Raw genomic sequence first — 23,433 nt, 5'->3', positions numbered from 1 at the left:
GTTCTTCAGTGTTGGAAGTATGAGTTACCTTATCCATCATTGTTACCTTATATATACTTATGTGTCCTACTGAAGTACTCTATGTATGTACTCATTCTTCCCGTAGACTTTGTATATATTTGTGGAAGAGTACACCAGGTTTTTGTGGTGAATGTGTTGTTATTACTGTTCATGCTATGACATTTCAGTATGTTCATTCACTTTGAATTAATTATGTCAATTGGCTAAATATGAAAGATGTGCTATCATTTTAAGAGTATAGACCCATTTGAGTACCTGGAACTGGAAGTAATTATATCCTGAAACATTCAAGTCCAGACTGAGAATTGGTGTGGGCAAAGGAAGGAGGGAACACTATATGACATTTATATAGTAGTTTAGTGTTTAGAAAGTGCACTCCTTGTCTTTGTAAATTATTTTAATTTTTCCCTTTGCCTTTTTTTGCCAACAAAGCTGTAAATAAAGACTATAAAATATTAAAAGAAAAACAAAATAAGGTTTTTGCATAAGTATTTATTAGGGGGGGAAAATGTACATTCCCTTGGGCAACTAAATGGCACAGTGGATAGAGCATTGACTGTGGAATCAGGAGGATCTGAATTCAAATCTGACCTTAGATACTTAACACTTACTGGCTATATGATGCTGGGCAAGTCACTTAACCCCATTTGCCTCTCAAAAAAAAAAAAAAAAAAAACCCAAACCAGAAAGTGCATTCCCCACAACAAGCCTGGAAAAGAAACAATGCAAGTACTGCTAACCATTAGCTTAAAATGGGGTGGGCAAACTTCTGGCCAAACCTGATGTGATTCTGAGGGCTACTGTCCATTAGCTAAGAATGATTTTTACATTTTAAATAAAGTTTTATTATATTTTAAAATGTAAAAACTAATCTTAGTTTGTGGGCTGTGAGCCATATAAGAACAGGTGGTGATCAGGCTACAGTTTGCTTTTCCCTGGCCTAAAACCAAAGGCTTTGGCTTTAGCTGGATCAGGTTCCATACTAGAGGCATATCACAAAATATTCTCTTTGATTCGTGGCCCTGTCTAGGATTTTCCCTGGGAATATTAGAATTTAGCTTATTTCTAGGATTCCACAAAAAGAGAAGACACTCCTTCCCGAATAAGCATTTGGGTTAGCAAAGCAGCAAAACAGGATAGGTGTTATTTCACCACACAGAAAATACAAAAGAATATATCCAAACACATAAGCAGTTAGGAAACTATGCTGTCTTTTCTTGGCTTGGGTTCTACCTCCTTCAGGGAGCAATACTGTCCTCCTAATTTATAGTATTACCCTAGCAAAGAGCCCCAAAAAGTACTTGGAGGTCAAGCGGATTGACTTCTTTCCCTTGATTTGCACAGTCCACATTTGACCTTCACATCATGGTTCAGTTTAATGACCTTGTGAATCTAGTTTCGTTAGAGTTGCTTTATCCAGCAACTTCTCCTTGATATTCAGAAAACTCATTTCCAGAATTCCTCAACTTATTCACCACCTCATTTGTCCTTTTACTACTTGCTTAATGAAGTTTCCTTCAGTTTCTTTCTTGATCCCCAAACTATTCCCAGCTTTGCTTCTGTTTCTATCCACTGCCATCTCTTTGGAAGGATTTGACCAGTACAGTGAAAATAAAAAGTAATATTTACCATTTTATTTCCTATTCACATTGTTGTATTCATTGTATATATTGTTTTCTTGACTCTACTTACTTCACTCTGTAGTAGTTCATTTAAATCTTTCCATGTTTCTCCCAGCTTTCCCCTAACTGGGGTTGAGAGTAGATATTGAGAAAAAAGAAGAGATAAATTTGGACAAATTAGGTAAAGAACTTAAATGCCAGGATGAAATGTTTGAACTAAGAATGAAACTCAAATCCAATGACTTCTTCTATCACATCCTCTCTCTGGGGTAAAATCCCACCTATAAGATCCCAGTTTTGAAATTCCACTCTCAATCATCACATACAATTTTTCTATTTCTCTGGCTCATACTAAGCCCATATTTCCCCCTTTCTATGATCTCTGCTGACCCTGTCCTTATTGTTGTTGATCCCACAGGACACTTAAGAGACAATATTGGTATGATATGGTCCACAGGGTCATGAAGAGTTAGGTTATCAACTTGAACCTAAAAATTATCTCCTTAGATGAACAATATTTATGGGAGCTGATAGTTTGGTTCCTCTTTTCTCTGAAGAGAGCAGAGTAGCCAGTCTCTGGCTCCAACCTTCTTATTCCTTTTCCTGGCAGGAATCAAAGTTTCCCTTGTAAAAAGAAGGAAGAAATTCAAGAGATGGTTATTTGCCTCTTTGGAAGCTATGTCCAAAGAGTTCTGTGTGGACACATTTATTTATGGAAATAAAATTCCCATACATGGGAAAAACACAGAGCATAAACCACCTTTCAGAGGAGAAAATACCCAGAAACTTTTTAAGTTCACTTAGGGAGAAAAGTGATCAGATGAAACTACTTCCTAAAATATTTTCTTTAAAGAAAATCAAGAAAGTAATGTCTTAGGGACACAGCTAGGTGGTGCAGTCCCTAGAGCACCAGACCTTTAATCAGAAGGACCTGAGTTCAAATCTGACCTCAGATACTTAACACTGCCTAGCTGTGTGACCCTGGACAAGTCACTTAACCCCAATTGCCTCAGCAAAAAAAAGAAAAAGAAAAGAAAGTAATATCTTAGATAAAATAGTTTTTAGAGTTACAGGCAGAAAAAATCTTTCCATAGTAATGATCTTCCCTGTAGCATCAGCTGTTCAAGGAAAAAAAACTAAATGAGAGTGCCCAGAAAAGGAGGGGGAGGGGAAAGAGACTGAGAAGAAAATAACATGCTTTTGGCAACTAAGACTTTCTTGAGCTGGAAGGTCAAGTTTGATGCAGAGCTTCTTCAAAAGGAAGAGAAGTAAGGAAGAATAACAAGTAGGGGAAAAAATGCTAAGTGGAAAACAGCTGTTTGAAAGCAGATCATCATCTTGGCACATCTGATCACCAGAAGTTGGCAACAGCATAGAAGTAAGATGAATCTTTATGCCAAGGTAAAGATGAATGAGAGCTAGAGTAAGAAGAGGATGTTTTTTATTAAATACTGTTGATTTAGAGAGTGACTTGTGTTCTTAAGACACATACAAGAACTATATAAACAATTATAAAACACTCTTCACACAAATACAGATTTAAATTATTAAGAAAATATTAATTACTTATGGATAGGTCAAGCTAATACAATAAAAATGACAATGTTACCTAAATTAATTTAGTATTCAATATTATACCAATGAAACTACCAAAAATGACTTTATGAAGCTAGAAAAAATAATAACAAAATTCATGCGGAGGAACAAAAAGTCAATATCAAGGGAATCAATTTTTCAAATGGGAAAGAAAGGGGTTTAGCAGTACCGGCAATACTAAATGGAATAACACAACACTGAATACCCTAAATGACATTATAAAACTGTGATCATCAAAACAATTTGGTACTGGATAAGAAGTAGTTTCACAAGCACAAAAATTTGTAGCAGCATTTTCTGTGGTATCAAAGAATTAAAAACTGAGGAGGTGCCCATCATTTGGGGCATCAAACATATTATGGTATATGAACAGAATAGAATACTATTGTATTGTAAGAAATAATAAAGAGAATGGTTTCAGAAAAACCTGGGAAAGCTTATATGAACAAGCTACAAAGTGAAATGAGCAGCATCAGGAGAACAGTTCATATAATTACAGCAATATTGTCAAGGTAGAAGACTTTGAAAAACTTCATTACTCTGATCAACACAATGATTTACCACAATTCCAAAGGATTAATAATGAATGTGCTATTCATTTCCCAATAGATAAGTGAGGAAAATATTGTGGACACACTTTACCTAGATTTTATTTTTAAAGCTCTCATTATTTTGTTTTTTTTTGGGGGGGGGGATTGGGGCAAGAAATAGCAAAAAAACAAGAACATGATCCTTAGTAATCAGGGAATATAGCTGAAAAAAATAGATTTTAGCCTAAAGTACAATTTAACTGGTAGAGAATCTAATGTGTTTCAGAGTTTTGTGCCTATGATAAGGACTTTGAAAATGAGAACTTTCTTCTCTGAGTCTTTGGTAACTCAGGATTTAAAAATTTTTTTTTAATTAATTTTTTTTTAACATTTCAACTAAATGTTCATTTTAACATTCTTTTATTTTTAAATTTTGAGTTCCAAGTTCTCTCTCTTCTCATCATTCCTCTTTCACCCATTGAGAAGATAAGCAATATATCAATTATATATGTGAAATCATACAAAATATATTTCCATATTAATGATATTTTTTAAAAAGGAAGAAAAATTAAAAAGTGAGAAAATTAAATTTCAATTGCAGTCAAAATTCATTAGTTTTCTCTCTGGAGATAGCATTTTTTCGTCATGACTCAGTCCTTTGGAATTGCCTTGGATCATTGTATTGATCAGAATAGCCACGTCTTTCATAATTGGTCATCATCACAACATTGCTATTACTGTACACAATGATTTCCTTTTCACTTCATTTTGCATTAGTTCATATAGGTCTTGCTATGTTTTCTGAGACCATCCCATTTGCCATTTCTTATAACACAATAGTACTACTTTCAAAAATCACATGCCACAACTTGTTCAGCCATTACCTAAATGATGAGCATCCCTTAGATTTCCAATTCCTTGTCATTACAAAAAGAGCTGCTATAAATATATTTGTACATATTGGTGCTTTTTCTTTTTCTTTTTTAAATCTCTTTAGGATAGGGATCTGGTGATAATATTGCTAGATCAAAAGATATAGGCACAATTTTATAGCCCTTTGGACATACGTCCAAATTATTCTCTATAATGCAAAATAACATTAGCAGTTCATTAGTGTACCTATTTTTCCCTCATCTACTCCAGCATTTGTCATTTCTGATAGGTCTGAGATAGTTGCTTTAATTTGCTTTCCTCTAATTAATAGTGAATTAGAGCATTTTTCCATATGACTATGAAGATAGCTTTGATTTCTTCATCTAAAAACTTCCTGTTCATATCCTTTGACCATTTATCAATTGGGGAATGGCTCTTATTTTTATATATTTGACTCAGTTCTATATCCAGTACATAGTTGAGAAATAAAGACTTTATTTGAAAAAACTTCCTGTAAAAATTTTTGATGTTATTTCATTGTGTATGTATTTTTTAAAACAAAATATAATTTCCCTTATTATTTCTTTTAATTATGTCTATTTTTGCTTTTGCTTTGAGATCATGATTACTACCCTGTCTATTTTACTTCAGCTGAAGCATATTGGATTTTTTTTTCCATCCCTTTATTTTAACTCTGTGTTTGTTTCCAGTATATCTCTTGTCAACCATAAATTGTTGTATTCTGGTTTCTAACTCATTTTGCTATCTGCTTCCATTTTATGGGTGAACTCATTCCATTAATGTTCACAGTTATGATTACTAACTGTGTATTTCTCTTCATCCCATTTTCTTCCGTTTTTCCTCCTCTTCCTCCTCTCTTCCTTCTCCTCTTTCTACTTCTTTTGTTTCTTCTTCTTTTCTATCTCCCTTCACAAAAGTCTATTTAACTTCCAACCACTGCCTCCCTTAATCTGTCCTTCCTTTTATCATCTCCACCTCTCCTTTCTCATCACCTTACTGTTCCATTTCCCTAGTGGGTAAATTACATGTTTATACACTATTGAGTATTATATATAATCTTCCCTTTTTGAATCAATTCTGATGAAAAAGAGGCTCTAGCATTGCTTGCCATTCTCCTAATTTTCTCCTTCATTGCAAAAGCTCTCCTCTGTGCTCCTTTTTTTATGAGAAAATTTTCTTCATTCTAGCTCTCCTATCCCCCTTCTTTCCCACTCTTTCATTTTTCAGAACCTCATTCCCATGATCTTCCCAACTCACATCTATGCCCTCTGTCTATGTAAACTTTTAACTGCCATAATAATAACAAAATTCTTTGCAGTATTTCATGTTTTTGAGGAGGTGGGCTTAGAGAGGTTATTGTACTTGAAAGGGATGTTGTTGGATAGCATCTTCACAAGAGTTGTTCCCCAACCTTATTTAGAGAGCACTGATTTGAAAGAAGGGAAATTAGTCTTGGGAGTGTTGCAATTAATGGGACTTTGGGGCAAATATCCTGGATTGTGTCCACCTGGGTCTGAGGAGATACGATCACTTAAAATGTTTGTTTTGCTAAAAGTAGGCAATTAGTACATATCTGTTAAGTTGAAATGATGGACATCAAATTAAAGAGTGGAGCCACAATGACTGATGGTAGGAACTTATGAAACTGAGCTCTTCTCTATAAATATCCTCTAAACAGATGTAGAAATCCTGAAAACATCTCAGTAAGTCATTTGTCCGGCCCACCGTAGCACAGGCAGACAGAGATAGGTTTGGACATTGATGTTAGGTTGGACCAGGAATATACAAGTACAGAGTACTCCAGTACTCAAGCTATGTACCAGGGGAAGGGGAAATCTCAGACTCATATGGTGACACTATGATGGGGACACGTGCCCACTGGCAACTCTGTAGCCCACTTCTAGTTCTGAGTCATAGACCTAGTCTGAATCTGAGGGTGGTGTTTGATTAGTAGGTCAAGAAAGAAGAATGTTCATTCAGTTTAGAAGCAAGCAGCAATAGCAATAGAGGTATGGATGAGACCCCAGGAGCAGGGTAGAGACATAATTCCAATAACTAGCCCTGCCTGCAAGAATCCTAGATCAAAGGGAAGCCTGCAATTCTACTACTGTGAATCAACATAACTTTCCAGCTGGCTAATAGAGGCTGAATCTAGTGGCCGGCTACTCAGACCCAAACACAAGTCAGAAATTTGAAGAGTTTTGATCAGAGGAACAGAAAAGAAATCAGACTCTGCCCTGGATCATCAGGAGTGTTGAAAGCTTGTTCCTGAGATCCTGGAATAACGGGACATTGAATATGCTAAGAAAACAGCAATAGGATCAGCTCAGTTGTTCACTTCATAAGTTCCACAAAGTCTGGTCCTAATATCAATTCTGAATTCAGGAAGTCAGGAAGTAGGCTGGAAGAATTAGAAAATAATAACCAAAAAAACCACCACACCTTAATGAATTAGCAGGTGGCAGGGAAGCTCGAGGCACAAATGCAGAAGAAGAAAATAAATTCAAAACACCTGCAAGTAAAGCCTCAGAGAAAAACGGAGACTGAACAAAAATTCAACTAGAATTCCTGGAAAAGATGAAGACAGAATTAAAAAGTGTTTTCAGGATTAGCAGGATGATTTAAGAGAGGTCCGGAGAGATTTACATGAACTGATGCTAAATGAAGGGAGCAGAAGCAGAAGCTGTACACAGCAACAACCAAGATTATGTGATGATCAGCTCTGATAGACATGACTCTTTTAACATTCAGATGATTCAGGACAATTCCCAATGGTCTTGTGAGGAAAAGAGTCATCTACATCTAGAGAGAAGATTGCAGGAACTGAGTGTGGATCACAACATAGTATTTTCACTCCTTTTGCTGTTGTTTGCTTGCAATTCTATTTTTTTTCCTTTTTGATTTGATTTTTCTTGTCCTGCATGATAATTGTGGAAATATATATAGAAGAATTGCACATATGTAACATATATTGTACTCTTTGCCATCTAGGAGATGGGGTGGGAGAGAGAGAGAACAAAAATTGGAACACAAGGTTTTGCAAAGGTGAATGTTGAAAATTATCTATGCATAAGTTTTTAAAATAAAAAACTTTAATAAAAATTGAAAAAAATGTTTTTATAGATGAAATGAAAATGCCTGAAGAAAAAAATGGAAAAGAAATGATAGTTATGCAAGAAAGAATTGGAAAGGGAATGAATAGTTTGATGTAACAGGTTCAAAATTCTGCCTAATTAACAAATTTCTTGAAAATTAGAATGGACCAAATAAGAGCCAATGACTTCATGAGGCAACAAAAATATTAAGACAAAAACAAAATATTGAAAAAAAGCAAAATCTTGGAAATCAGAGAGTAGCAAAAAATTTAGGAATCATCAGACTATGTCAAAAAATTATGACCAAAAAAAGAGTTCAGATGTCTTATTTCAAGAAAAGAAAACTGTCCAAATCTCTTAAGCAGTCACCAGTCACCTCTTGAAACAAAACTCTAAACTTTCCAGAGGTATCATAGTCAAGAATTGACTTTCCACAACAAATGGAAAAAATACCTTAATAGCCAAAAATTAAAAGAAAAGGAAAGAATTCAAGTACTTAGGAGCCACAGTCAGAATCACACATTGAAGAATTGTAACTAAAAGGATAGAACTTGAAACACAATATTCCAGAAGACAAAGAATTTGGGCTTATATCCAAGAATAACTTACCCACCAAAACTGAAACTAATTCTATGAGGGGAAAAATGGGAGGGTGAGGAGAATTTTGAGTAATTAAACAATAAAATATTTTTTAAAATGGAAATGAAATTGGCGGAGGAGAGGTAGGAGTTGGATTTTGGTGATTCAAAAAAGATAAATTTTAATAAAGTAAACAAAATTTGTTTTAAAATGGAAATGGAGAGAATCTAGTCTAGAAAAGGAGGGTCAGGGAGACAGAGAAAACATGAACCATGTGGAGAACAAAAGGGGAGGATTTGGGATCTAAGGGTAATAATACTGTAAGCACTTTAATGCTTTCAAAACTGTTTATAAATATGATCTCATTTGATCGTCACAAAAAAAAATAGCTCAAAAAACCTCGGAAAGATAGATACTACTATTATTCCCATTTCACAGCTGAGAAAACTAAGGTAAACAAAGGTTAGTCATTTGTTCAGAGTCACATGGCTAATTAAATGTTTTTGTTTGAACTTGAACTCACATTAGTCTAGCTCCAAATCCAAAGCTTCAATCTCCTGCGCTAACCCGCTGTCCTAACCTTTAAATCTGTCCTACATTGTAAAGGGACTTGCTACCTAATCTTTCCAGCTGGGAGGATGGGGCGTCATCCATCATCCACTTGTAGTGGACGGAACTCTTTGCTTTGGGATTTCGTGCTGCGGCGGAACAGCAGCTGCATAGGACGCAGGCGCAGGCGGAAGTCACTTTTTGAAGCCGAGAAAGGTCAGATGGGGAGGTTGAGCTGTACCCGGAGAAGGGAAGGAGAGCGCTATGAGGTGGGTTTGGGGGAACGCGTTAGGTCTCGGACCACTGACTTCCGGTTTCTGGAACGAGGATGATTAGGGTCAATTAGGCCTCCGGACTACACCCCAGACTGGACTGGGGCAAGGGTTGTCGGGCTCCGGGACCTTGCTGAGTCTCTCATCTGTGGCTTGCGACCCGGAAGTGGCTTTAATTTTTCGGAGGATCCCAGATTTTTGGCTGGGAAGGAATGCAGAACTCTTCTAGCCTAAGACCGCATTTACAGGTGAAGAAACCCTGGGCTTGCATGTCCAAAGTCACAGAGGTAGTAACTAGGGATTGACGGACTAAGCGTTCGAACCCAGGTCTGCCGCTCTAAAGCGGCCCCTAAAGCGCTTTTATTAATAGTATTAAATCACCCGCTCTGGGGCTAGAGATCCTGCCCAGCAGCTCTAGGATGAGAGATGGACGGGGCGTTACTGGTCATGTGATCTAAACTCTTTATTTTATAGGTGAGGAAACTGAGGTGAAGTGCTTTACCTTCGAACCCAAGGCACGAAGGCTACAGTGTCCAAAGGCAGTGCCCTTGGGTGGCAGAGAAAGACAGTAGGAAATAAATGATGGGGATCTTTGTCTACCATCTTGCCAAACTATTGAGCATTACATAAGACTGTATGTAAATTAGTTTTGAAGAGTTAAAAAAACCCAAACAAATAGAACTTAGAATACAAATGTAAGAAAAATGGAAATATCATCATTGTTATTTTTAGAGGTACTGGGATTATATTAAATTGTTAGCCACTCATTACCTAATTTATAAATCTTGCAGTCTTGGAGACTGGTCTTCATTAGTTTAAATCCAGCCTCAGACACTTACTGTGTGACCCTGGGCAAGTTATGTAGCCCCACGTGCCTCAGTTTACTCATCTGTAAAATGAACTAGGGAAGGAAATGGAAAAACCACTCTCAAGATCTTTACCAAGAAAACTCCAGTTGGGGTCACCACTGAAGTGACCTGACAACAGGTTGTTAGCAGCTGATTCACAGCTGAATTTCAGATTTGCTAAAATGTTAAAACTTGCCCACAACTAGAAGTGTCTTACAGTTTGAAATGCTGGGGAAATTATTTTACATTTCTTTTAAAAAAATATTTGTTTTAATCAGCCACTCTTAAGTTTTATCTAACTGGACTCCTTTGACATATATTATCTTCCCATATTTGAAAGTCAGTAGTTAATTTTTGTTTAGGCCTTTATCATTGTTCATTCATGCGTACCTTTTTATGCTTCTCTTCATTTGTGTGTTTGAATTTCAAAGTTGCTACAAAACTTTTTTTAAATTATTTTTTTTTTTAGGAATGCTTTAGAAATCTTTTATTTTATTAAAGACCCATTTTTTTCCTTTGCAACATTACATTCAGTTTTGCTGAGTAAGTTATTCTTGGCTATAAACCCTTATCATATCTTTTGTCTTCTGGAATATTGTATTCCAAGTTCTCCTATGCTTTATAGTGGGGTTGAAAAATAACATGTGACCTATCTTGATTGTTGCCCCTGAATACTTGAATTCTTTCTTTGTAGCTGTTTGCAGTATTTTTTTCTTTGACCTAGAAGCTCTGGATTTTGGCTCTGATATTTCTGGGAATTTTCAGTTTGGGGATTTCTTCCAAAAAGTGATCAGCGGATTCTTTCTTTTCTACTTTGTCTTCTGATCTTGAGAGGTACACAATTTTCTTTTTGAGATTTCTTGAAATAAGATGCCAAAGCTCTTTTTTTTTTAATCATAATAGTCCAACTGGATAATCCAATAATTATTAATTTTTTCCCTTCGAGCTGTTTTATAAGTCATTTAGTTTCACTGTGACCTATTTTACAAATTTCTTCCATTTTTTTTAAGCTTTTGACTTTGTTTGAATATTTCTTTATGCTTCCTGGAGTTATTGGCTTGTATTTAGTTCCTCCTAATTTTCAAGGATTTTGTTGCTTGGGTAAGCTGCTAAATCTCTTTCCTGTTCTCTCATTTCTTTTCCAGTTTTTTCCTCAAGTACTCTTTACAGTTATAATTTATCTTCTGACTCTTAAAAACAAAAACAAACAAAAAAAACTTCTTCATCTCTTCCAGGAATTCTAGTGGAATATGTGCTCAAGTTATGTTTTTCTCTAGGATTTTGCTTGTAGATGGTTTGGAGTCATCTCTTCTGCATTTTTTCTTGAACTTTTCTGAAACCGTAATAGCTCTTTAGAGGATAATTCTTTTTTTTGAGGGGGGGGCAGTTGCTGTTCTTCTATCCTACTTTCTAACTTCAGACTTGCTATAAGAACTGGGTGGTGTGGAACTTCTGGAGTGAGCTGGTCCTATTGCTACTTTTTTGGGTTACTTAGGATTGTGTTATTCTTGATCTCAAGCATTCAGTGTTCCCAGAGTGATCTGATCCACTGCAAACTGATAGCTGTTCCCCTGCTCTGAACTCTGCAAGTTCCTGGGTGCCCAGCTGCTGTATTCTGTCCCTGTCAGCCAGCTAGAAACTAGTTTGTTGGTGCATTGAGGCAGACTTGTCAGCTTCCTTTGGTCTGAATTCCTCCCTGTTGTCCCCTTGGAGTCCAAGGCTAGATGTTGGAATTGAGACCTTGGTCAGAGTCTCAGTCACATTGCCTCTCTTGCTGTCTCATGGACTTCTTTCTCAAAATACCAGCCAGGGCCTTCCTCCTGGGAAACACCCTCCTTACTTGGACCTTATATTGGACAGTGTGACCAGGCTGCTGGGGCTCCTGTCCCCAGCTCTGTATCCTGGTGCAGGTCTGGGCCCTGCACTCCCACCCCCGTCCTGTCCACATGTGGACCTGGGTCTCACAAAGGACTCACTTGGACTTTTTCTGCATTTTCGCACCAGGTTTTAGCTTAGTACATTTTATAGAAATTTGGAGGAATGACAGGAGATATGATGTTTCCTTCTCCTCTGCCATCTTGGCTTCACCCCTAATTTTCTTTATATTTTACAGAACTTAGTGAGATGATTATATGTTTTCTAGTAAACTTAGGCTCAGGAAGATGTTGTTTATTATGATTCATTTTACAGATTCTGGTTACATTTTGAAAGAAAGGATAAATTTATTGCTAATTTGGTAACTCCTGTTTCTTTTGTTGCAGGTAGAGCTGGACTTGTAGCTGTAGTTACTTTTCCCTAATGAATTGTGGAGAATTTTGATTTGAATTGGTTCACAATGGCTTTACTTCACAAACTGCTAAGTGGCATTCATTTTCCTAAGTTATGCGGAATACAAGATGCTGCCCAATGCTTTTTATTGGGATCTGTTTTTACTGGCTACCCCTCTAGATTGTACAGTAGTATTAAAAAAACAGAGGCTGCTTCAGGTAGATCTTCCCCTGAAGGAAAGACTCACGGTGGATTAGAAAAACAAACTAAGAGTGAAGTTGGTGTAGATCTAATTTCACCTAAGGAAAAGATTGAAATTGATTTTGACAAAGCAATTAGGGCTGAGATAAAGGATCATTTTAAACTTTTAATGAAGGAGCTGGTAGGCCGTTGGACAGGACCCGAATGTCGCCCTTTACATGAAGTTTTATTAGAAAATACTAGGGTAATGTGGCAATTTCGCAGTAATGAAGATTTGGATAAATGGCTAGTGACATCTGACAGGACAATAGGAGGCAGAAGCAAAGTTTTCCTGAAAATGGCCAGCAATAACCAAAGTGCACTCTTCTATGGGATCCTCAATACTGAAATTCCTCATGATGGTGAAACACAACGCAGCGGATACTGTGCAATGACATCTAGGATTCCAAGGGTAAGTGGAAATGATCCAGTTCTTGGGCTCTCCAAAATGGCCTTTTCTTCAGTCTCAGTTTTAGCTTTTCTTTATGATAAGGGAAATACTTGGAATACCCCAAGTAGAGGGCTGATTTATACTGAAGTGTGCATTTTTAGCACTGAAATTAAAGGGAAAAAGGCCTTTGTAAAGTCGAGTGGAAAGTCCCAACTTATTTGTTGACTGGTCCCTGTTGTCTAGCCTGATCATTTGGGCCAGAGCAGGTCATTCCAGTATCAGAAAAGCCGTGTGTATTCAGTTTTAGAAATGGCGGGAGAAGATTTGAGTCTGCTGCTCTCTGTGAGCCGATGGCTCAGCTTTGAGCTAAGATTCCGGCAGCTGGCTCGGGCTTTCCCTAGAGGGAGCCCAGCTTTTCAGGACACTGTGAATGGTTTAGGCACGTCCTGTGCCAGACTCCCACTCCTGGCTTGGGTGGGTTTGGATTTGTCTCAGCAGATTGGGAGGGAGACTGGTTGGAATTAGTTACTTGTTTGGACTTGTGTTGTATCATGTTGCCACTCTGAAGTTTAACCTTGAGTTCATCCTGTACTCTTCCTTCTTTTTCACTGTTCTGTTTCCAAATAGTTGCTAAATCTTGTCCAGCTTACCTTTACAATCTCTCTTACATCCTCCTCTCACTAACTAGACCCTGTGACTATTATTGCAATTTCTTAATTGGATTCCCAGCTTCCAATCTCTTCCCCATCTTAGCTGACTTCCACACAAGCACCAGAATAATTCTTCTAAAGTAGCATCTTGACCACTTTACTACTCAAGAAAATTCAGTAGTGGCCTATTGTCTGTTTCTCTAGTAGAAGTATGAATGGCATGCTTCTTCATTAGCGCTCTACAATCATGATAGAGTATAACAGTTTTTTTAAAAAAATATAATAATAGCTTTTTGTTTTTCAAAATACATGAAAGATAGTTTTCAACATTCACTCTTGCAAAACCTTGTGTTTGAAATTTTTCTCCCTCCCTTCCTACCACTCCCCTCCCCTAAACAGCAAGTGATCCAATATAGGTTAAACATGTGTGGTTCTTCTAAACGTATTTCCACAATTGTCATGCTGCATAAGAAAAATCAGATCAAAAGGAAAAAAATGAGAGAAAAAAACAAGCAAGCAAACAACAACAGAAAAGGTGCAAATGCTATGTTGTGATCCACATTCAGTCCTCATAGTCCTCTCTCTGGGTTCAGATGGCTCTCTCCTTTACAAGTCTATTGGAATTGGCCTGAATCACCTCATTTTTGAAAAGACCCAAGTGCAACACAGTTGATTATCATATAATCTTGTTGTTGCCGTGTACAATGTTTTCCTCATCAGTTCATGGAAGTTGCTCCAGGCCTCTCTAAAATCATCCTGTTGATTGTTTTTTTATAGAACAATAATATGCCATAATATTCATATACAACTTATTCAGCCATTCTCCAATTGATGGGCATCCACTCAGTTTCCAGTTTCTTGCCACTACAAAAAGGGCTGCTATAAACATTTTTGCACATGTGGGTCCCTTTCCCTTCTTTAAGATCTCTTTGGGATATAAGCCCAGTAGAGATACTGCTGGATCAAAGGGTATGCACAGTTTAATAGTCTTTTGGGCATAGATCCAAATTGCTCTCCCAGAATGGTTGGATCAGTTCACAACTTTCCCAACAACGTGTAGTGTCCCAGTTTTCTCACATTCCCTCCAACATTCATCATTGTAGAGGACCAGAACTTTGGAGAAGCATACTTAAAACAAAGATACTTACAACAAGGAGTTAACTCAGTGGAATTGATGAGATAATGGTTCTCTAGTTTATATATACTTAGTATGGTGATGTAATGGTTCTTTAGTTCACACATACTCAGTATGCTATAATGGTGTAATCATACCAAGGTATATAAGGGCTGAGAAGGATTGGAAATGAGACATTCCATCTTTGACCATCCTCCTAGTGGCTCTCCTGCCTACTGCATTCCTCCACTAAGATCAAGACTGTGTTAGACTGTGACAGACACAGACTGTAAAGGAGATATGAAAGAGACAATAAAAACCTCCAGAAAGCTAACCCAAACATTACACATAATGATCTTTTTTGTTTTGTTTTGTTTTGTTTCTGCTTATTTCATTCTGCAACAATTTTTTTTTAATTAAAGCTTTTTATTTTCAAAACATATGCATGAATAATTTTTCAACATTAACTCTTGCAAAACCTTGTGTTCCAATTTTTCACCCCTTTTTCACTCTCTCCTCTACATGGCAAATAATCCAATATATGTTAAAAATGATAAAAAAATATATAAAATCCAATATAGGCATTACCTATTTATATAATTATCTTGCTGCACAAGAAAAATCAAATTAAAAAGGAACAAAAATGAGAAAGAAAACAAAATGCAAGCAAACAACAAAAAGAGTGAAAATGTTATGTTGTGATCCATCCAGAGTTTCCACAGTTTTCTCTCTGGGTGTAGATGGCTCTCTTTATCACAAAATCATTGGAACTGGCCTGAATCATCTCGTCATTCAACATGATTTTTTCCCTGTCATCTTAGTCAATCTGAGAGGTGTGAAGTGGTACCTCAGAGCAAATAGTGATTTTTGCATATGAATAGAAATAGTTTTAATTTCTTTATCTGAAAATTTTCTGTTCATATCCTTTGACCATTTAGCAGTTGGAGAAGAGCATAGCTATTTTATTAGAGTTCTTAAGATTTTCAAAATTTTTTGTAAATCATTCATTAAAATAAAAAACAAAGTATTTATCATATGCAAAGCATTGTTTTTAGTGGAAGGTAGTTTTCCCATGCTGAATTTAATTTTAATTTTAACAACAAAGATTTATTTTGTATGTAATACATAAAGGTCTTGGGGGTAGAAAGATGAAAAAATGACATTCCCTACTCTCAAGGAGCTTACAGTGTAACAGAGATAGAGAGAGCCACAGATAAGCATATATAGATAGCCCAGAGAATGGGATAAGGAGGAGTTTTTAAAATTCAGAAATATAGAACCATAATATCTTTTGCTTAGATACTAATAACTATTCAGTGCCCTATTTTTACTGTTGTCCAATATTATTAAATTTGAAGAAAGCCAAAAAGAGTTCTTCTGTAAGAAAGAAAAAAATAAGTACTGTTTTCTGATTATGATTATGATTTTAGATGATGGATCTGTATTTTACAGCTAGTGGATAGTGCCCTCACTGTGAATATGAATATTAGGTTATATTATTAAAATTATCCATTAATATATTAACCTTTTTTCATGCCTTTAGGGTGCTTTTGAGAGGAAGAAGTATCACGATTGGTCCAATTTTAATACTCTCTATCTCCGTGTGCGTGGGGATGGTCGGCCCTGGATGGTGAATATCAAAACAGATACCAACCTCATCCATAAAAGTCATCATTTATATAGTTACTTCATGTACACACGTGGTGGGCCATATTGGCAAGAGGTCAAGGTAATAACACAAAGATTTTTCTCTGGATTTTGGAAATGAAATCCTTTGAAATCATGACTGCAGGTTGATTTTCTTTGTATTGATCGCTACTGATAGAGTGAAAGAGTAGAGTATGGAACTGTTTTATTTGTAAAATAAAGAACTAGTCTGCCCTTATGGTGAATATATTTATAAAATAAAATATCAAATCATGATATAGTATATATTGACGTGGTTAGATAATGGTTCTCTTCAGGAATGTGCTAAGTCACAGTGATTTTACATCAGTGCCAAATGCATAAATGGATTTCTTTTCACATATATTTTATATCATGACCACTCTGAACCATCTCTACTTAATGAATAGTACTATTAAGTTTTCAAAGAAGAGATATAAGTTTCTCATGAATTAAAGTTATTGAAATTTTATGGAACAAAATTGCATCATTTCTTAGGGATACAAATGAAAAGCTGGGGGATGTTATTTTATGAGATTGTTTTTTCATATTTTACTCCATTTATTTGAACTAGTAATATTTCATTTGATTAGTACTTGCTTTATGTTTTCTTAGATTCACTTAGGGCAGTGCATGGCACATAGTAGGTGTTTAATAAATGCTTGTTGATTGGTTGAACCTTTCACATACATTATTGCATTTGTTTAAATCTTTTTTTCTTTTTCTTTTTGTTTTTTTTTGCTGAGGCAATTGGGGTTAAGTGACTTGCCCAGGGTCACACAGCAAAGAAGTGTTAAGTGTCTGAGGCCAGATTTGAACTCAGGTCCTCCTGACTTCAGGGTTGGTGTTCTATCCACTGTACTACCTAGCTGCCCCCATTTGCTTAAATCTTAAAAATAAATTTCCTCAGAGCTAGGTAGGGCAGGTACTATTTATTCCCCTTTTATTAGATTGGGAAATTGATATTTATGGGGGATAGATAAATTGGACACGATTGTAAGGTGCAGGGCTTGAAATCAGGCTTGCTGCTGTGTTGATTTCCATAGTATTCATCAGAGAAGCCACAATCACTAACCTCAGGACAGGGAGATCTGAGGAAACTATAATATTAGGCTAGTATGTGTTAGTGTTTCCCTATACCAAAAATTATACCCTCAAAAATGAACAAAGTCTTGTATTTAAATACTTTTAAAGGCACACCAAATTGTTTTCCTTGCCTTCTCTGTATAAATCTTATGACAACAGTGCTCGACTTAAATGGTTTTTCTCCCCATAATACTTTTTAGATTGGCAAGGAAATGAGATGCCATCAGGAATATATCTTTTAATTAACTTTTTGATGTTGTTTAACCCTTAGTGAGCTGGGAAAAAATAAGACTCTCAAAGATTAACTAAAATTGTTTAAGTTTATGGTGGAACTATATCCACATGGTTCCCTTTTATAAAGAAAGGAAATATCAAGATTCACTGCTTAGATCAGAGTAATTTCAGATAAGTTTTTCCAAAACATAAGCTTGAATAGAGGATAAAGGGTTGGATGAGAAAAGGTAAGATTGGCAAAGGGGCTACCAGAATGGTGTTTTTTTTTTTTTTTTTAAATGAAGTATGTAAAATGTATACAGAGAGATGTACACGTGTGTGTGTGTGTGTGTGTGTGTGTGTGTGTGTGTGTGTGTGTATGTCTGTACTTAGAGTTTAGAATTAAGTTTAAATTTACTGTTGTCTCCTTATCTGGTCAAATCTAAGTAAATGCCAAAGTTCTCTGCATCTCAGGCATGAGTGATGAGATGAGTGCTTTCTTACTTCAGATTCCGTTCTCCAAGTTTTTTTTCTCCAGTAAGGGGAGGATCCAGGATAACCAACATCCATTTCTTACAGACCAGGTGAGTTTTTTGTGAATTTTCAGGATCATTTAGTCTTTTTGAGTAATGCTATTCTAGTGAAAGTGTTCGCTACATTTTTCTACTGATAGCAGTGGATGAGCCAGTGTTACACCTAAGCTGATCCTCAGTTCTTTTATTTATTAGGCAGAATAATAAATGAAGGAATTGTAGAGATATGTTTCATTTTTTAAATGGGATGAAACATTTCAGAATCTAGGGACTTCTTACAGTGGCACAAGTCTGTTAAAGGGCCTTCCCTGGAAGGGAATTAGGCTGTAGTGAAGTGGATGGGAGAAAGGCCAGATGTGAGGAAAGCCACTCTTAACATTTTTATGATGTATTAAGAGTCTATAAATCTTCTTATAACAACTCTGTGAAGTAAGAATTATATTATTTTACATATGAGGAAACTGAAACACAAAGAGGCTCTTGGCATGGCAAGGTAAGTGATAGAGTCAGTTTTCAGAAAATTCTCTGTCCTCTTTCTTATGTAGCCTTTCAGTGGTCTGGATGGGCAAGTCATAATCTCCTTTAGCTTTGTTTGAGAGGCCAAAATCTTTTTTTAATACTTCCTAGGGATTAGCAGGGTTTTACTTGTCTTTATTAGAACATAGCAACATCTTACACTGAAGTGTGAAGAGACTCAGCTATAATAAACATTTGAGAGAATTATAGATATATTGTAAAGAATGAACATAAAATTTAATTATTTTCTTCGTTTTCAATACAGATCAGTAGTGTTGGATTCACCCTGGCTGATAAAGTTAATGGTCCATTCTACCTGGAAATAGATTTTATTGGAGTATTTCATGACCCAACCCATACTGAAGAATTTGCCTATGAAGATTGTAAAAAGATTTGTGGAAATTTTTAGCCAGCACAGTAAATCATCATTTCTTTGTAATTAAGTAGTTGATATCATTCTGTTACTTGACAGTGATGAAATAAAGTTTTTAGTATTAGTATTTTATGCAGTGTTATTTCTTAAGTGGAACAGAAACAACATTGGATCCAAATCTGAAGAGAAGGCAAGGGATGTGTGGGGCACTTGTGATACAATTTGTTTTAAGTAGCATTTAAAGTCTGCAAAATGTTTTCTTCACAATAACTATGTAGTGGCCTTATTAGCATCCTTTTTTAGGTAAAGACTAAGAAGTATATGACTTTCTTTCTTTCTTTTTTTTTTTTTTAATTTTTAAATAACTTTTTATTGACAGAATCCATGCCAGGGTAATTTTTTACATTATCCCTTGCACTCACTTCTGTTCTGATTTTTCCCTCCCTCCCTCCCTCTACCCCCTCCCCCAAATGGCAAGCAGTCCTATACATGTTAAATAGGTTACAGTATATCCTAGATACACATATTGTATGCAATACCAAACAGAACCAAACAGTTCTCTTGTTGCACAGGGAGAATTGGATTCAGAAGGTAGAAATAACCCGGGAAGAAAAACAAAAATTCAAGCAGTTTATATTCATTTCCCAGTGTTCATTCTTTGGGTGTAGCTGCTTCTGTCCATCCTTGATCAATTGAAACTGAATTAGATCTCTTTATCGAAGAGATCTACTTCCATCAGAATACATCCTCATACTGTATCATTGTTGAGGTATATAATGATCTCCTGTTCTGCTCATTTCACTTAGCATCAGTTCATGTAAGTCTCGCCAGTCCTCTCTGTATTCATCCTGCTGGTCATTTCTTACAGAACAATAATATTCCATAACGTCAGATATATGACTTTCTTGCCTCAGCCATTAGCCATGTGACCATAGATTCTAAATTCAGCTTTATTTTCAATTCTAAAATTCTCTGCCTTCCATTTTTCCTCCCCTTCCCCTTTGAGAAGGCAAGAAAAGTAAACCCTATTACAAACACATATAATCATACAAACAAATTTCTGCATTAATCATGTTAAGAGTATGGATTCTCCCAATTCTCCCTGTGCAACAGGAGAACTGTTCGGTTCTGCAAATATGTATTGTATCTAGGATATACTGCAACATATTTAACATATATAGGACTGCTTGCCATCTTGGGGGGGGGGTGGAGGGAGGGAGGGGAAAAAAACGAAACATAAGTGAGTGCAAGGGATAATGTTGTAAAAAAATTATCCTGGCATGGATTCTGTCAATACAAAGTTATTATTAAATCAAATAAAATTAAAAAAAAAAAAAGAGTATGGATTCTCAACCTAGGGATTCTGATCCCTGCAAGGTAGATATACTGTACTATGATATTTTCAAGTTGGCAAAACAGCTCATAGTTCTATCTTAGCCTGGAGCTTATTCTTTTTATTTCCATGTAAATGTCTTTTTAGGGACTCAGATAATTTTTTGACTATAAATATAAATTTTAAGAAAATGTTTTTATATGGCTGCCTTATATTCATGTTAATTTCCAAATGCCATCTCTAATAATCTTTTGTATCAAAGCTTTAAAAAAGAAAAAAACAATTCAGCAAAACCAACCTGAACACTGACCATATCTGACATTTCACAGTATGTACATTTAAATATAAATTCTTTTTCTTCCTTCCTTCCTTCTTTCCTTTCTTTTCTTTCTTTTTTCCTTTCTTTCTTCCTTTCTTCCTTCCTTCTCTCCTTCCCTCCTTCCCTTCTTCCCTCCTTCCCTCCTTCCCTCCTTCCCTCTTTCCCTCCTTCTTTCCTTCCCTCCTTCCTTCCTTCCCTCCTTCCTTCCACAATTATGGTTAAGTAACTTTCCCAGGGTCATACAGCTAGGAAGTTTTAAGTGTCTGAGGTCAAATTTGAACTCAGGTCCTTCTGAGTTGAGGACTGGTACTCTATCCTCAGTGCCACCTAGCATCTCCTTGAATATAAATTCTTAAGTGGAAGAATTCAAACATTGTTTGACTGCCAGATAAAACAAAAGTTCAGTATCATTGAAAATTTTTATTTGTTTTTTAAATAAGTTTATGTCCACGTTATTATAGTTATCTCAAGTATCTTTTTTTTTCTCCCTATAGAGCCAGCCCATATAACAGTGTTTTTTTTAGAAAAAAAGATGAGCATAAATAAAAGATATATTGAAAAAGTCTGAAAACAAGTACAATGTATAACATGTTTAGATCTCTTATCTCTATGAAGGGAGGGGTTGGGGGTACCCTCTTTTATCTCTTCTTTTAAATCCTGCTTGAATTTAAAATTTTTGTTTCATTTTTTCTTTTTTTAGTATGTAGTTAATTTTTCCATTAACAGTGTTTAATTACTACATATTTTGTTTTCTTGGCTCTGCTTATTCACATTGCATCAATTCAGAAATCTTTCCATGCTTTTTTGTATTCAATACAAACATAATATAGTAATATTCCATTATATTAAATATGTCACTGTTTGTTTAGCCATTCTCTAATTGATGGGCTATTATAATTTTTAGCTATCATTAAAAAATGCTGTCAATCTTTGATGTATGTGGGAACTGTTTTCTTACTGATACTTTTTTTTTTAATAACTTTTTATTGACAGAACCCATGCCAGGGTAATTTTTTACAGCATTATCCATTGCACTCATTTCTGTTCCAATTTTTCCCCTCCTTCCCTCCACCCCCTCCCCCAGATGGCAAGCAGTCCTTTACATGTTGAATAGATTACGGTATATCCTAGATAGAAAAATGTGTGCAGAACCTAACAGTTTTCTTATTGCACAGAGAGAATTGGATTCAGAAGGTATAAATAAGCTGGGAAGAAAAACAAAAATGCATTGCTGATACTTTCTTTGGGCTGTAAGTCTGGTAATAGAATCTCTGATTGAAAGGGTATAGACATTTCAGTAACTTTATTTACATAATTCTAAAAGACTTTCTAAAATGATTGTGCCATTTCACAGTTACACCAACAATGTATTAGTATGTCTATACTCATTCCAACATTGAACAGTGCCATTTTTTGTCATTTTTGTCAATTTGTAGAATGGGAAGATATAAACTCAATTGTTGTACCCTTTCTTATTAGTGATTTAGAGCATTTATTCAGGTGGTAGTGAATATTTCTTTTAACTCTTTGTTCATATCCATTGACAACATGTAGCTATATTGGGGAATGGCTTTTAGTCATACACACACACAAACACATATATATTTTTATTTTTTTATAGATTTTTTTATACCTAGCCTTTATTGGAAAAATCTGAAAAAAAGATTTCTTTTTTACATTTGACCACTTCCCTTCTTATCGTAGATGCATTAATGTCCTCTTTGCAGCTTTCTCAGTTTCAGATAATCAGTTATTCATTTTATTTTTTGAAATTGCCTCTATCTCTTGTTTGATTAAGAATACATCACTTATAAAGGCCCCATTTCTAAAATATATAAAGAACTGATTGAAATTTATAAGAATACAGGCCATTCCCCAATTGATAAATAAAGGATATGAACAGACAATTTTCAGATGAAGAAATTAAAGCCATTTATACTTATATGAAAAAATGCTCTAAATCACTATTGATTAGAGAAATGGAAATTAATTCTGAGATACCACTACACACCTCTCAGATTGGCTAATTTGACAGGAAAAGATAATGACGAATGTTGGAGGAGATGTAGGAAAACTGGGACACTGATGCATTGTTGGTGGAACTGTGAATGGATCCAATCATTTTGGGGAGCAATTTGGAACTATGCTCAAAAAGTTATCAAATTGTGCATACCCTTTGATCCAGCAGTGCTTCTACTGGGCTTATATCCTAAGGAGATCTTAAAGAAGGGAAAGGGACCCACATATGCAAGAATGTTTGTAGCAGCCCTCTTTATAGTGGTATGAAACTGGAAACTAAGTGGATGCCCATCAATTGGAGAAGATTGGGTAAATTGTGGTATATGAATGTTATGGAATGTTACTATTCTATAAGAAACAATCAGCAGGATGATTTCAGAAAGGCCTGGAGGGACTTAACATGAACTGATGCTAGTAAAATGAGCAGAACCAGGAGATCATTGTACACGGTAACAACAAGACTATATGATAATCAATTTTGACAGATAATGAGATGATTCAGGCCAGTTCCAATGATCTTGTGATGAAAAGAACCATCTGTACCCAGAGAGAGGACTGTGGGAACTGAGGGTGGACCACAACATAGCATTTTAACTTTTTTTGTTGTGGTTTGCTTGAATTTGATTTTCTTTCTTATTTTATCTTATTTTTCTTGTGCAGCAAGATAATTGTATAAATATGTATGCCTATTTGGGATTTAACATAAT

At 35.7% G+C, this 23,433-nt stretch overlaps 1 protein-coding gene across 2 annotated transcripts; it reads left to right on the top strand.

Moving 5' to 3' along the window:
* Positions 1–9,059: 9,059 nt before the first annotated feature.
* Positions 9,060–19,182, top strand: NDUFAF1 (NADH:ubiquinone oxidoreductase complex assembly factor 1). Of its 2 annotated transcripts, none has more exons than XM_051977115.1 (5): positions 9,060–9,155; positions 12,268–12,926; positions 16,213–16,398; positions 18,143–18,217; positions 18,948–19,182. In XM_051977115.1, the coding sequence occupies exons 2-5, from the start codon at positions 12,342–12,344 to the stop codon at positions 19,089–19,091; spliced, it is 990 nt and encodes a 329-aa protein (XP_051833075.1). In that variant the 5' UTR covers positions 9,060–9,155; positions 12,268–12,341; the 3' UTR covers positions 19,092–19,182. The 2 variants fall into 2 exon arrangements, with proteins under 2 accessions (XP_051833075.1, XP_051833074.1); XM_051977114.1 differs by lacking the exon at positions 9,060–9,155 and adding an exon at positions 9,193–9,406.
* The last annotated feature ends 4,251 nt before the right edge of the window (positions 19,183–23,433 follow it).

Source organism: Antechinus flavipes, chromosome 2 (genome assembly GCF_016432865.1).
Source record: "Antechinus flavipes isolate AdamAnt ecotype Samford, QLD, Australia chromosome 2, AdamAnt_v2, whole genome shotgun sequence".
Taxonomy (NCBI): domain Eukaryota; kingdom Metazoa; phylum Chordata; class Mammalia; order Dasyuromorphia; family Dasyuridae; genus Antechinus; species Antechinus flavipes.
The sequence above is the reverse complement of the archived record's forward strand: the minus strand, read 5'-3'. Positions and strand labels throughout refer to the sequence as shown.

Excerpts from the sequence above, each read along its gene's own strand:
- NDUFAF1 (XM_051977115.1), top strand. The coding sequence starts at position 12,342 with ATGGCTTTACTTCACAAACTGCTAAGTGGCATTCATTTTCCTAAGTTA. Across the intron at positions 12,927-16,212 it reads TGACATCTAGGATTCCAAGG|GGTGCTTTTGAGAGGAAGAA; the intron begins GTAAGTGGAAAT and ends TCATGCCTTTAG. Across the intron at positions 16,399-18,142 it reads CATATTGGCAAGAGGTCAAG|ATTCCGTTCTCCAAGTTTTT; the intron begins GTAATAACACAA and ends TTCTTACTTCAG.